At 31.1% G+C, this 15,517-nt stretch overlaps 1 protein-coding gene across 8 annotated transcripts in view; it reads right to left on the bottom strand.

Moving 5' to 3' along the window:
- LOC127705389 (lipoxygenase homology domain-containing protein 1-like) overlaps window positions 1-15,517 on the bottom strand; it is a 75,398-nt gene that overhangs the window by 6,672 nt on the left and 53,209 nt on the right. For 7 of the 8 annotated variants that reach the window (XM_052209706.1, XM_052209701.1, XM_052209714.1 and 4 more), the window contains 20 exons: window positions 15,216-15,370; window positions 14,844-14,938; window positions 14,326-14,513; window positions 14,082-14,171; window positions 13,759-13,885; window positions 11,277-11,434; window positions 9,926-10,074; window positions 9,381-9,499; window positions 8,301-8,464; window positions 7,968-8,057; window positions 7,161-7,290; window positions 6,378-6,532; window positions 5,810-5,888; window positions 4,451-4,529; window positions 3,796-3,926; window positions 2,762-3,370; window positions 2,299-2,459; window positions 1,169-1,261; window positions 912-1,041; window positions 449-466 (listed from right to left, as the gene is read on the bottom strand). In XM_052209706.1, the coding sequence (XP_052065666.1) occupies window positions 449-466; window positions 912-1,041; window positions 1,169-1,261; window positions 2,299-2,459; window positions 2,762-3,370; window positions 3,796-3,926; window positions 4,451-4,529; window positions 5,810-5,888; window positions 6,378-6,532; window positions 7,161-7,290; window positions 7,968-8,057; window positions 8,301-8,464; window positions 9,381-9,499; window positions 9,926-10,074; window positions 11,277-11,434; window positions 13,759-13,885; window positions 14,082-14,171; window positions 14,326-14,513; window positions 14,844-14,938; window positions 15,216-15,370 (2,920 nt within the window). The remainder of the gene's footprint in view (window positions 1-448; window positions 467-911; window positions 1,042-1,168; window positions 1,262-2,298; window positions 2,460-2,761; window positions 3,371-3,795; window positions 3,927-4,450; window positions 4,530-5,809; window positions 5,889-6,377; window positions 6,533-7,160; window positions 7,291-7,967; window positions 8,058-8,300; window positions 8,465-9,380; window positions 9,500-9,925; window positions 10,075-11,276; window positions 11,435-13,758; window positions 13,886-14,081; window positions 14,172-14,325; window positions 14,514-14,843; window positions 14,939-15,215; window positions 15,371-15,517) is intronic. The other variant, XM_052209720.1, reaches the window with a different exon arrangement.

Raw genomic sequence — 15,517 nt, 5'->3', positions numbered from 1 at the left:
AAGGGCACGAAATTTTAATACACCAATAAAAAATAGGATATCTTGGAAAGGGATGGGCATTTAATCTTGCAACAGACCTACAGATCCTTCAAGAGCTGTTGAAAGCAGAGTTCTTTAAGGTACAGTATTATCTGAACTAATTAAAGCGTCAACTTATTTTTTAAATAAACACTAACACAGCTAACTTTGTATTTGTGATATAAATAACACTAGCACAGCTAACTTTGTTTATGTGATATAATTAAAACTAACAAGGCTAACTTTGTATATGTGATATAAATAACATTAACAAGGCTAACTTTGTATATGTGAAAACGGCTAACTTTCTATATGTGATAACGGCTAACTTTGTATATGTGATAAATAAGGAAGTTATTTGTATATATTAGAGCATTCAAAAGCTAAGGTGAATTTTGCCATTCAAAAATCTGACACTAACAATTCTTACCATCAACTCCTGAACTCTCTTCAAGAAAAATTATAATTCACTTATTTTCCAACACAATATAATGGTATATACTATAGAATCCAAAATAATGTGTTCAAACTAAATGATACACTAAACAGGCAAAATAACAAATAAAACCAAACTGAAGCATAAAATGATAGGAAAAATACAAGACCATTAAAAACTGAAGCATACAACGAAAGTTCTAAAATTCATTTGCTGTTCACAGTTTACCAATATGTATTTGTAATTTTGCAGTAAGTTACTAAAGTTTCCTTTAAAATTTGAGTCAAACATGATAGATATGGCTCATAAATGCTGTGATCTGTACTCAATCTACAGAGATCCACATAAGCAGATGCAATCCACGTGTAGCCATTTTTTCAAACAATTTCATTTCATTTTAATACTAATGCATGCGATGTACATTTGATAATTTCAATAGTGTGCAGCATAAACGTACCTGGCCAGACATGGTTTTTATGATGTGCTGGTATTTCCACAGATATATCACTTCCTGGGTCAGCTAAGGTTAAATTCTTGTTCACTGGGAACTCCATTATGTCACCTCTAAATAAGTCTTCCACAATGATCTAATAGAAAAATAATGCCTTAAAATATCAATTTGAATTTCTTAAACTTCTATCACAGACAAGACAACAATTTTTTACTTTATAAATCATAGAATATTTGAAAGCCTATACATTTGACCACACTAACCTTGTCAACAGCCCAGGCAGCTCCTGGTTTTACATCACTGTGCTCCAGTCTTATTTTACGTGTTTCTCCAAGTTCTTCCAGTTCCAGTTTAATCTATAAATACAATACAATTGACAGTGCTATGAAATTGGACCAACTAAAAGGGACGAGTAATGCTAACAAAACGATACTGAAATTCATCTTTGATATAATATTACAATTGTTACTGACCTTGAAGATGGATATTCTAACCATATTTATGACACAACCTCTGGTGGTTGGCAGTGATATTATCACATATCATTATTATCCTTCTAGACATTTAAAAGTTCTGAGTGGGGCACCACTTTGTATGTTTTTATGTATGGAATTCCATGTGACTTTCATACAAGGGAGAGGTTTAGCTAGCTATAAAACAAGGTTTAATCCACCATTTCTACAAAAGGAAATGCCTATATGTTTGAGCTTTTAAATTTTCCCTTTGATAAGGGACTTTCTGTTTTGAATTTTCCTTGGAGTTTGGTATTTTTGTTATTTTTAATTTTTAATATGGGAATGTAAAGTTTAACCAAGTTAGTGACCTTGACATTGCAGACAGACATTCCAACTGTTTAATTGACACACCCTCTGGTATTTGGCAACAATAGTACCAAGCATCATTAATGACCTTCAAAAACTCTTAAGTTCTGAACTGAATGACAAATTGCAGACAGAGACTAACAGGGTGATTCCTATTTACCCCAACCCTGAACTTTGTTGCTGTTGTCACCACACAACCCTGAAAAATTTAATTTATGAACGGAATTTCAATATGCAGTTCAAACCTATAACATATAAGTTATATACTCCTTACAAAAAATCTAAATACTAAATACTAATGGCCTGCCATGTGTAGTTATTTAGAAACAACCTTATGCTGAAAAAGTATTAAGCTGACTGCTGAAGGGTGAAAATGAGGTCATGGTCAGGTAATGATGACTGGTTACAAAATTAGCATAACAAACTTCCACACAAATTTTAGTTTACCTGAATGAAAGTTGTATAAGATATAATAAAAAAAATGCATCTGTTTTCACCATTAATACCAAAGGAGTAAGCACTCCTGACTTCCACAACTATTGTTGCAGGGAAAAAAGAAAATCCATAAATACCTCAAACATATCTGTGGTTCCTGCCTGGAACAGTCCTGTGCCAGGTTCTCCTAATGGTAACTGTCCAGAGTTACCAGCATCACCAAACACTGTTAAGTAGACTTGATCATCAAACCCTTTAGACTGACCATTAGTGACCACTGTAACTTTGAAGTCTCCATCTACAAATATGCATATCTCATTATTTTTTCCAATGTAGAAGTATTTTACTGAATCAGTTACTAGTAAGATCAGTATAAATAAATCTGAGGTGGCTTCATATCACATTTTAGATATTGCATGTTAATCAGTAACACCAAAACTATCCTTTTATTTCAGTCAAAATTCAATATGATACAGTACATGTATTACACTATTTAAACAACTATTTTCTAGAATATCACATTTATCCCAGAAAAATCAACAATCTTTATTCTGTGTAACTATTAAACCTCCATAGAGTAAGAGAAGTACTGAAGCTTACCAACAGGATCCTTATTAGGAGTCTCTGGTTTGGGAGATACCAAAGGCTCAGTGGTCTCTGGAGATGGACTTTTAACAAGTTCATCAGGTTGTTTTTCCAATGACTTTGGGGATTCTATTTCTCCTGCATCATTTTCTTTTTTGACTTCTACATCTCCTGGCTTTGGTGATGGTGATTTGACTGGCTCAGTAACTGGTTCAGGCGATGGGGACTTGCCTTTTGGTTCAGGAGATGGTGACTTGACTTTTGGTTCAGGAGATGGTGACTTGACTTTTGATTCAGGAGATGGTGACTTGACTTTTGGTTCAGGCGACGGTGACTTTTCCTTTGGTTCTGGTGTTTTTGTTCTTTCATTGACAATTGGAGATGGTGTTTTTGTGTTACTTTCTGTCTTTGCTTCTAGTTCAGGTGTTTCAGTTCTAACTTCTTGTTCTGGTGTTTTTGTCTTTGGTTCAGGTGAAGTGTTGACTAGTTGGTTTGGTGAAGGTGACTTTATTTGAGTTTCAGGAGTGGGTGATTTTGTTTGAGGTAGTGGAGTTGGTGTCTTTGGTTTTGATTCTGGCTCTGGTGATTTTGATTTTCTTTCTGATGCCAAGTTCTCTTCAACAACTAGAAAATAATATGAAACTTATTGCTTGCAATGCATCAGTACAAATGTAATAATGAGAGTGCACACACAGAAATGTCTAGCCCGCTTGCTTTCCTGATAATAATTGAATTTATGTTGAAAGACCTTTTAAGATAAAAATTTGACTACAAGTATCATATATACTTAAAATTATCAAATCCATTTAAATGAGGTAAAGGTCACAAGAACTTGCCAGACAGACTATTAAACCATACAGTCATTCCATACACCGAATATAGTTGACCTATTGCCTACAGTATCTGGGAAACAGACCTAACTAGGAAAAGTTAGCATTGACCAATGAACCCTGAAAATGAGGTCAAGGCTTCATAAATGTCCAAACACACATATTATTATTACTTATCAAATGTGAATAAAAGAAATTATGTTAGTGAATAGATTTTACCTGGGGTGGGAATTTTAGGTTTGACTTTTGATGAAGGAGTTCTGTCCCTTAATCGATATGTTTCACTTCCTGGTCTCTTGGCAATCAAAGTTCTTTCTATTTTGCCATCTCCATCTTCCTTGGACAACCACCTAAAATTAATATTACAAGACATTTTTAATATTTCACTGAAACACACTGTGTGTGTGTGTGAGACACAGAAATTGAAAATTAATTTAATTTAAATTAATTAATTTGTTTGGTGCAATAAATATAAATCAAGGCTCAAAGAAGTCTGCATGTCTTTATTTCATCCAATAAAGCATAATATTGAATAATCTTACTTTCAGATTTTAAAATAGGGCATTTTCTTATGCAATTGAAAAGGATCAAATATTCAGAAACCCTCTTTTGACACCACATTCAGTAAAAAGTTTGTACAAAAGTTCCTAAACAAATCATTTTACTTTCTTTGTCACACAATTATTATATTCTATATAAATAAACAGTGGAGTCAACTTCTGAATTCTATTAGTTTTGAATACAGTTGCTACAAAACAAGATCCTAGATGCTCTAGGAAAAACATTAAGGAAACAATCTTCTTTAACTTTTATAAAAAAAACTGCATTCCTTTAAATTTTTGTCATTTTTCATTAAATTAAGTTATTAACTTACTGATCACATGGGAATATAGTTTCTTCTGTAGCAGTCTCTGATTCAGTAATCACAACCATCTGGAGGAACCAACCAGATCCTAACAAACAAATCATTATTATATAAAAAGTGAAGAAAAAAATTATCATATATTATTTCAAATTATAAGCATTCATTAATTCTAAGTTTCCTAAAATTAAAGTTATTCAGAGAAATGTAAATTTAATTTTGATACATTTCGAGGAATAAATTTCTGAGCCAACAAGATGTACTGTGAGCAATTGCTCACTAATGATACCCCTGCCATTTACATCAAATTTCAGCAAGCTCTGATTCGTAGTTCCTGACAAAAAAGCTACCAAACCTTCATGCATGGCCATTATGTTTAAGAATATATAAAAGTATTGGGTAAATAGGAAGTTAATGAGCAATGAATGTGAAAACACTTCACAGGGTTAAGCATGCTGAATCAAAGCTTGATACCAAATGTCAGGAAGCTCTGATATGAAATTCCTGAGAAAATTTTCATCATTAGAATGGACACTTATATTTACAGACTAATAGACAGACCCTTTCCTTTTAATCAGGATATAATAATTGCAAAGTGAGAATTAATGTCAGTAGCAGTAATATATAATATCAGCATATAATTAGCTCATGGTCATAATTAATGTCAGTAGCAGTAATATATAATGTATAATGTCAGCATATAATTAGCTCATGGTCAGAATTAATGTCAGTAGCAGTAATATATAATGTCAGCATATAATTAGCTCATGGTCAGAATTAATGTCAGTAGCAGTAATATATAATGTCAGCATATAATAAGCTCATGGTCAGAATTAATGTCAGTAGCAGTAATATATAATATCAGCGTATAATTAGCTCATGGTCAGAATTAATGTCAGTAGCAGTAATATACAATGCATAATGTTAGGGTATAATTAGCTCATGGTCAGAATTAATGTCAGTAGCAGTAATATATAATGTCAGCTTATAATTAGCTCATGGTCAGAATTAATGTCAGTAGCAGTAATACATAATGTATAATGCCAGCATATAATTAGCTCATGGTCAGAATTAATGTCAGTAGCAGTAATATATAATGTCAGCGTATAATTAGCTCATGGTCAGAATTAATGTCAGTAGCAGTAATATATAATGTATAATGTCAGTGTATAATTAGCTCGTGGTCAGAATTAATGTCAGTAGCAGTAATATATAATGTCAGCATATAATTAGTTCATGGTCAGAATTAATGTCAGTAGCAGTAATATATAATGTCAGCATATTATTAGCTCATGGTTATTATCCCGGTTACCAAGGATTTCTAATCTATCAAAACACAATACAACAAGAAAACTTGTATCAAACATTTACCTAAACCTTCATCATTGTGACCAATGACAACTTTCTGTAACTTTCCTAACGATACAGCCTCAACAACAAATAAATCTTCCTACAATTAAACAGAGGAATAATGATTTAGTTATACTGGATGTAATCCAAGGTCATGTTGTACATTCTTGTTTTACATATGATTTGAATTCAAAAGAATAAATCTGATAAAGGTAGAAAAAACAAATGCAAATTAAAGTAATGTTTATACGAATAAAAGAATTCCCATGTCCTTTACAATACATGTATATTTTATTATGCAGACAGCATGTATATAACAAGAAATATGTTTTACTTGTTATATTCTTCAAGCATGTCCAGAAAACAGAAGGTGATATATAATAGTCATATGAGACACAACACCAAAAGATAAACTTTTTACATTGTGTGTGTTTTTTAGTAAAGTTATAAGTCTTGACTTTTTGCCTTCAAACATAAACAAGATATATAAAGGTACACAATAATAAACTACAAAACAGGGACAGATGATTCCTGCTATTTCTTGTTGTAGTGAATATAATTCTAAATGTTATAAAAGCCTGTAACTTACTTGATTTCTTTCAAACTTATCATCATGTGATTTTGACTTTTTCAGTAATCTACGACCAGTACTGCCTAGTTCCCCATGGATGTAGATATACACGTCAGAATCTGTACCAGCACTCCTTACATCTCCTGTGTATGTCTTTATTTGGTACTGTAGCACTAAGAACAAAAATCATTTTCTATAGTTTATATCAGTAAAACACTCATTGAAAATATTTTAAAAAATGTAATAAAAAAATTTCAGAATATATTTCATTTACATAAAAAACATCTTTAAATTTTCCTCTATAAACTAACAGTCTACTCATTAAATGAATATTTCCTATATATCTATTTGTGATTATAATCATTATGTTTCTAAAGTTAGAACAAACCTACTACTCTGCAATACAAGACTGCCAGCATTTCAAAATGCTATCTTGATTCGCTTAAACTCTCCTCTAATCGACCTTCTGTTATGTCAAGTTTGTTTACTTCATAAACATGATACCATACATGCTTAGATGCACTTAAATTATAGAAAGTTTTTTTTTACAATTTGTTGAAATTTGTCTTTCAATGAAATCAAAATGTTTCGATTTGGAAAAATTCATTTTAATGGGAGATAACTAACTTGGTGGAGTTGTATATACCGAGTCTCATATTTTGGTAGGATATGCTTTGTTAACAGCTTGCACCAAAGATAGGATTAGGTAAAGTCTTAATAAACGGGTAAATTTAGGGTAAAGGCTATGAGCAGAAAAGTTATATTCCTCAACCTGATGAGATTACTGTAAGTGAATGTTACCTTTAGGTATATTAATGGCTGGCCATGCTGCAGGTACTTCCTTCCATCCATCATTATATTCATCAACAACCATCCAATCTTTTACTTCATAACTAAACACATCACCCGTATCTAAATCTTCACACTTTATCTACAATATGTTAAGAAATGAGTATCATTTAGTTAAAGAATAACAAGTGTTTTCAACAAGCAACATATCATCTTATGTAGATTTTATGGAGAAAGACAAACCAAGTATTCAAGTTCTCAACTTAAAGCAGAATTTTCCCCTTATTATTAATACCTCAAGACAATAAAGTTGGAAAATTTAATTCCTTTTTTTTATTTCAATCACATATTTTTATAACCTACCAAACAGTTTATTTGACTCAAATTTCATTTGAATATGCATAGGATATTTGATATTTGGTGCATTGCAACAATCAATCAATCAATCAATCAATCAAAACAAATAACATGAACAATGGTTCTCACTGATACCACTGTTTGTTTTAATTGTATTCTTAAAAATCTCTGGTAATCTAGATTTTACCTCCTCATTGGAATAAATGAAATATATTTACTTTACTTTTCTAAGCATGACTTGTGAAAGTAAAACTTAGCTGCTTATTTGTTGATCTATTAAGGTCACATTTAATTGAAAACATTAAAGCCTACCACATTAAACATGGTAACCTCACACAACCTTAGTATTATTTTTTTTCACGATAAAAATGTCTCCCATAAAAGCTGTAGTTAGTGATTCACAGACCAAAATATTAGACAGTCACCAGCATAACCTGGAACCCCTAGACTTTAATAACTTACCTTTTTAATGAGCCATCCTTTATTGCTTGTATTATCTTGGAATCCAAGTCTGATCTTATATAACTCTTCTATAACTTCAGAAAACTTTGCCTGCAAAGAGTATAAAAAAACAGTATTCTCAATTTTTTTCTCACAGTGATTTCCTTTGCAATTTGAAGTCAATATATATTTTTCGTATTTATTCAAGAAACCATTTAATGTTAAGTTCTATAAAACATGGATAAAAGAGAACGGTAAAAATATTAAACCTCAGTTGCAAAACCCATTGCTTATCTTCTGTCAAATCAAAATTTAAAAAAATATTCTTTTCTGGCATTTCCAAAGTATCCTTACATCAAATACATCTGTCTGACCAATCTGGAATGGCTTCTCTTTTGTTGTGACTATTTTGACAGGTTGTGTTTCCTCATCTTCGGCACAGAGTACCATGACAACATCTCCAAAGTTTTCTTCTCCCTTATTACCGCCTGTCTCTGCAGTAAGCTTCCATCTTCCTTCTATAATGATGAAAGTTGACATTATAGGATTAAACACATTTTCTAGATGTATTGAAACGTAAACTGGGGCAATATATTCACAAACTGAATAAAATTTTCTCAACCCATTTTATTTTTCTTTTGAGTTTAACTTTCTTCAACCCAAGAATCCCATTCATGTGTATTGCACAGTGAAATTTCCATAGTGTTTACATAGGTTACACAAGTAGTTTCGATAAAATGGTCTATCATAGTGTAAACTATAAGGGATAATCACATTTAAATTTTTATAGATATGCAAATCATAAAAAAAATATTTCATATTAACACCAGGGAAATATATTCATATGCGATGATTTTTTTCCTAAGGAGTAAGAAGATACATTCTGACTTTCTAAATATTATTTCAATTTTGGAAGGTTATTCACATAATAAAAAAAGCCAAAAACATACATAACAGAAATAACTTTGTTTTTTTCCAATAGACTAAATAAAGAAGAGATAGGTTTCGATAGGAAATATTTGAGTATGAGATATTTCCCTTGGACGACATTTTGGATGATTAAATGATTGATTTTTCTTTTTTCACAAACCAATTTGAAATATGCTGTACAACCAAGACTGATAAGAGATCCTTACTAGATCATAGTGATAAAGCAAGCAAAGCTAAAAGAAATTATAATTGTTCAGAAATTTTTTTTCTAAAGTCTAGCAGACAGTATAACAAGATGAATTTGACTGTTTTATGAATGAATTTGTGCACTTAAAGCTCCAACATGGCAAAAAGTGGAAGTAACTCTTTCTCAAATTGGGTCAATCGAAACCTATCTATATATAAAATTATCAAAGCAGTGTGTTCCAACTGTTTACATGAAATATAAAAATATTCAGTCAAGAGTAAACTGATTACATAAAATATAGGAAAATTAGTTCTTACTAGATATAGGTAAGTTGTCTGACCCCAAGGCTGGTATAACAACATGACTGTTCTGTACAGCTGTTAATCTTATAGTCTCCTCTATTTCTGCTGGTGTATCAGATTTCTTCCCTATCCAACTGTAAGCATAATTACAGGTCATTAGTACATGTACTCAAATCTAATAATTTCTATCATTATAGATGAAAAAATAATTAAAAAAAAAATTCAAATTTATTTTTTACTGTTGATTCAGTTATTTTTGTGGATACCAATTTTCTCAGATTGGGAAAAAATTGTATCAGGAGATATTGAGTTTCGTGGTTTTGACAAAGTCTGCATACAAGCATATAGACACGCATACTTTGGTGAACATTTGAATTCATGGTTTACCTTAACCCACGAAATTAACGAAAATTGATACCCCACGAATAATAATGTACATTAAACTTAATCCATAAAGAAGTATCATTTTTGGCAGAATGTGAAATTTCTTCATGAAATCAAAAATGAATAACTTGCTTTCAGAACTAAGTCAGTTGCCTAATGCTATAGTATTTACTTACTTATCATGAGAGAATATGCTTTCTTGTGAAGCAAAGTCAGAGGTTTTAACAACAACTTTTTCTAACAACCAAGGATTCCCAGGTCCTTTTGTCACTACTACTTTCTCTAATTCTCCAAGGTCTACTGCATGCACAGTAAATATGTCTATCTATATACAGAAAGATGACAACATTAATGATAGCATAGATGAAATAAAATCATAGTTATAGATAAAGATGTACTGTGTATTCAACTGCAATATATGAACAATCATTTTGTGAAGATTCAATGATCTAGGTAGATAACTGTAGTGATTACACCAATTTGGTACCAGTACTATGTCTTTTTTTGTTATCTTTAAATGAAAAAAAGGTTCAGAGGTTTAGAAATCCTCAAACAGCTCTTTAATAGCAGTTGCAGTTTCAACATGTGTTCAACCTTTCTGTGAAGTTTCAGGGATCTAGTTTAAAAACTGTAATAGCAGTTAAATATACACTTGTTTTGTAAATTTTGCTGAAAATGGCGAAGTTCTAAAGTCTGGAAAAATAAGAACAATTCTTCAAACAATTCCATAATAGCAGGTGTACAACTTCAACACATAAGCATTCTTTCTATAAAGTTTCAGAGTTCTGGATTTTAAACTGTAAAAATAACATATCCATTTTCCCTACTCCTCCTGATCTGAGGTCCAAATAAATCCATGTATTCATTACATTTATGAATAAAGAGTTTTGCCATGAGTGCATGTTACACAAGTCGCTTTTTCAAAGAATAAAGTTCCATAACTCCTCCATGTCATATCAGAAATTTATAAAAAAAACTAAAGGGAGGTTATTTTAATAGATATAAACCAGTCACCACGTTTTAATGAAAACTGCTCAAAGAACTTTTGAGTTATTGTCCGAAAACGTGAAAATCTCCCTTTTTTAATGAATAAACCCCCACAACTAAGAAATGTTAAATCTTAAATTTATAAAAATTGAAAGGGAGCTCATGTCAATAGATATAAACAATTCACCAAAGTTTCATGAAAACTGCTCAAAGCATTTTTGAGTAATTGTCCAAAAACTGGAAAATCCCCCTTTTTTTAATGAATAAAACCCCATAACTCAGAAACGTAAAATCAAAAATTTATAAAAATTAAAAGGGAGCTCATGTCAATAGATATAAACAATTCACCAAAGTTTCATGCAAATTTTTGAAGTTATTGTCCGACATGTTGACGACGGACGAACTGACAGACGGACGGACAGAGAATGGTATACCATAAACGTAAACGGGCGTATAAAAATCAATTTCTTGATGCTTACATAGAAGGTTAGACACACATTAAGTATTAGAAGAAACTTAGAGAGTTACAACATAACAAACCTGTCCTGTTTGAAATTTTGTTTTATTGTTCCGGCTTTTACTTAGAAGTCTTCTGCCAGAATCTCCCAGCATTCCATACAGAGTAATAAATACTTGAGAATTGGTGGCTGCATTCATTTCCTCTTCACTTGTGTGAACTTCCACATGATAAGGAAATACTACAATTATACAATACATTTACTGACCAGCTGTTTTACTTTTGTTACTATGACAGTGACTTGACTGTAAGTGTTGCTCTCCACCTGTTGCAGTTTATTCAACAGTGATTTTCCTGCCTTTATTTTAGGGCCGAATATTGGCCCCGTTCCCAATCAGAAAATACCTGAAATTTTCCCAATTGAACCCGTAAAATACCCAATCAAGTTGTAGCGGAAAGGTATTTCATAATTTCATTGGTAGTATGATTTGGTTCAAAATATAAGTTGTTTTACTGTTCCCGAAGAAAATCATGTCGAATATAGACAGGTAACTATCATATTTTGTAAACCAGTTTTTACAATGGTTAAGCTTAGTTCAGCATTTGGATGACGGTGGTTAACAGGTAAAAATTTGGAAAGATATGAAGAGATGATGCTGTGTTATTATCTAAGTAACATTGTAAATATATGCTACATGAAAAATTAAAAGGTTTTCAGTATTTCTCATATTTAAATTTTTACTATATGCTTTTTCGGCAATTTCGTACTGAGCTAAGATATGCCGGTCTGGTTTATTTTTTTTGCTGTGAATTGAGCATGCTCAAACAGACAACATGTCCTCTCGTAATTCAAAATATTATGTTCACAAATTAAAAAAAGGCAAAGATGCCACTGATTGTAAAAAACTTCCAAAATTAGTACTGAAGATACTACCTGAACGATAATGTTTCTACTTTTACGGATGTAGAACAGGATGAAGCCGTGGTTGTGGAGATTAAAGGCACTAAAGAAGTCACCTCAGACCCTAGTACTAGCTCTGAACATACTGTTTCTACACAAACACCCAGTGTTCTCCTTTTTGTCACGAAGGTAAGGCAGGTGTTTTGAAAAAAAAACAAACTTGCAACCGGGTGTTTTATATTTTTTAAACATTTCCAACCAATTTTTTTTACTGTGGGTCACAAAAAGAAGGATTAGTATTGTATTCACATTTAATGGAATTCAACAAAAATAAATAGATCAAACCAAACTGTTCAACTGGTAAGAAATTTTAACAAACTACTGTAGAAAAACACAGTCAAGTGGTGAAAATGCAAGGTGATAAAATAAAGCATAATTACAATCCTGTAAGACTTTAATTCCACGTCCTTGATATTAAGAAACATCAGTCTAACAATTTCTATACAAATTTTATTGTAATTGTCATGCTAAAAGTGATAGGTAGTTATTTTTGAATTGCTATAAAAATGTCCAAACAAAGCTTTCATACAATTTTTCTTTGGAAAGGTCTTCTATATTCATATATATAAGAATCAGACATCGTTTGAATTAAAACATCTTATAATCAGTAAAATATATGTGAAATTACAATACGTTGTTTATAAGTTTCCATGGGAGAAAATCTAAAATCATTGATCTTTTGAAATATTGATCTTATCTCCCTTTAAAACTTCAAGAGAATATATTTAAGCTTCAAGTATATTTCACCAAATATTTTAGAGATTAATTCAAAGGAAGCTTTGTAGCATGCATAGAAAAACACCAGTTTATTAGAAATAATTCAAAAACTTAAATTTGAACATTTCAAAAATTACTACCTATCACCTTTTGTATGACAATTACAATAAAATTTGTATAGAAATTGTTAGACTAATTATTCATATTATAATTGAAGTGGAATTAAAGTCTTATAGGACTTAATTATCAAGAGAAGAAAAAAGTCTTATAGGATTGTAAGAATGCTTTATTTTATCACCTTGCACTTTCACCACTTGACTGCGTTTTTCTACAGCAGTTTGTCAAAATTTCTGACCAGTTGAACAGTTTGGTTTGATAAAACAAATTGCAATTTGGTTAGAATTTTGAATAAACTTCAATAGGTGGAGAGCAACACTTACAGTCAAGTCACAGTAATAGAGAAGAAATGTACATTCTACCCAATGTAAAAATATGAAATGAATTTCAGTAAAATTGATACTAATGCATCTTCCTATATGTTAAAAACTTTAATATTCCATGATTTCTACATCATAATAAATATAATACCAATTTTTCTTTACTATTATTACATAATTTAAAAGGTCACTAGCATTTTCAAAGATGTGTTTCTATATTTATTGTTTATTGTGAAATTTGATAGTGCTCTGTTTTATCGGTTGATGAAATCAGTGGGACTAGCCACTATATTTCTGCAAGTAATTGAAACTATTAGTCAGTCAGATGATCCTGTGCAATCACCAATAAGACAACTAACCATTGCAAGACCCAAAACTCATCAGTTATAAGGAAGAATGGTGAACTTTCTTTTGAACTTTAAAAAAAAATTAAGTGTATATTTAACATACTTTGTTTTTGACCTTTTCCTAATCTCAAAACTGGTAATTCTTTCCTGAAATCACCTTTGACCTCTCCAACCCAATGTGAAAAGTCAAAGGTGAAAATATCTTTAGTATCGTCGTCTTCTAATTCAATCTGAATAAAAAAACAAGAACAATGTACATCAATTAAACATTTTTGTAAAGGAAAGAAATTGCAGAGTGAAAACCTACTGTAAAATTTATATTTCTGTCAGATTGAGAACTTTGTTATCAACTTTCTTGAATATATCTAACAAACATAAAAAAATAACAATTAATTATGAATGACTTAACACATATGTTATACTTACTTTTTCAGTTGTCCAAACAGATTCAGGATCCTCTTCATATCCAGCACAAACTCGGATTTTCTTGATTTCACCGACATCAATAGATAATCCCTACAAACATTATATAAACTTTTTATACTTATATATTTCAAACAACTTTTTTCAACTATTTGTCCTTGTATTACAAGTAATAATTTCATGTAATAATGTCAGATTGTTAAAATATTTTTTAATGTTAAGTGTTTTTACATGTACTACACTTTACCTTGAACACATCAACATGTCCTGGTAAAAACAAATCTGCTCCTGGTTTGTCCAGTTCTATTGGTCCAACCACAGATTTACTGCCATACACCATCAGTGATACCATGCGAGATTTCTCACTTCTATCTAAACCTTTTGGAGGTAGTCTCTCTCTATCAGCTGTTGTCACTGTACATGTGTAGATACCCTCTAAAGGAATAAATATTTCAAATGGTTATGTAATTTATATTTTCGCTAATCATTATTCTGTTAATAAAATTTGATCGTTCATCTAAATGGACAGAATTCACCAATACATAAGATCTAAAAAGACTATAAGCTTATTGTGATGAAATTCATTTTCAAATAAAAATGTACACAATTTATCATCTGACAGATATAATGGAATTTTATGCCAAAAAATATCACAAGTTCTTGTTCTTACAAATTTCATCAGGTAAAGATAAAATTCTTCTTTTATTCGAAATATAAGCTATCAATAGAATTTGCATAACAGTTATTACTAAACAGTATGCTTACTTGATGTCCCTGAAGGTGGAGCCACTACTGGCATATCTCCAATATATGGCAATTCTCTCATCAACTTCCTGTCTTCACAACCTGTATCCATCCACCTAAAATAATTAAGAATAATCATTAAGTTGTTTTCACTATCTTTACAGTCAATCTCATTAAACCATGCTTGACACTTGTAGCTGTTGACATATAAAATGATAGAGCCATACAAATTTAATACCGGAGATTAAGTTTGATTAACTTCTATTCAATGGTTTCAAAGAATTAGGGCTACAAGACCATGATGAAAGATGACTCATACGTCAGAGCCCTGTGTTAGACAATGATATGTAGGCTACACTAAAAAGCTAACAAGAAGATTATAATTTTCCTTACCTGTTACATGGAAATATCTTCATAACTGGATTAAGTTTAGATTTAATTTGTACACGTTCGCAAAACCATCCTCTTCCTCGTCCTTTCTCATTATGACCTATTACAACTTTCTGCAGTTTCCCAAGATCCAAACTTTTAATAACAAATTCATCAACCTGTATCATATGATAAAGGTAGATAGCAAGGAAGAATTGTTAGCTCAAAAATTATGTAACGATAACTGGTCTAGACAAACAAAAATTCTATTTCTTTTTTAACTTTGTATATTACAAAGGGATACAGAAAAAGGTTATGTAAGGCAA

This window comes from Mytilus californianus, unplaced genomic scaffold (assembly GCF_021869535.1).
Source record: "Mytilus californianus isolate M0D057914Y unplaced genomic scaffold, xbMytCali1.0.p SCAF_1, whole genome shotgun sequence".
In the NCBI taxonomy this organism is placed as follows: domain Eukaryota; kingdom Metazoa; phylum Mollusca; class Bivalvia; order Mytilida; family Mytilidae; genus Mytilus; species Mytilus californianus.
The sequence above is the reverse complement of the archived record's forward strand: the minus strand, read 5'-3'. Positions and strand labels throughout refer to the sequence as shown.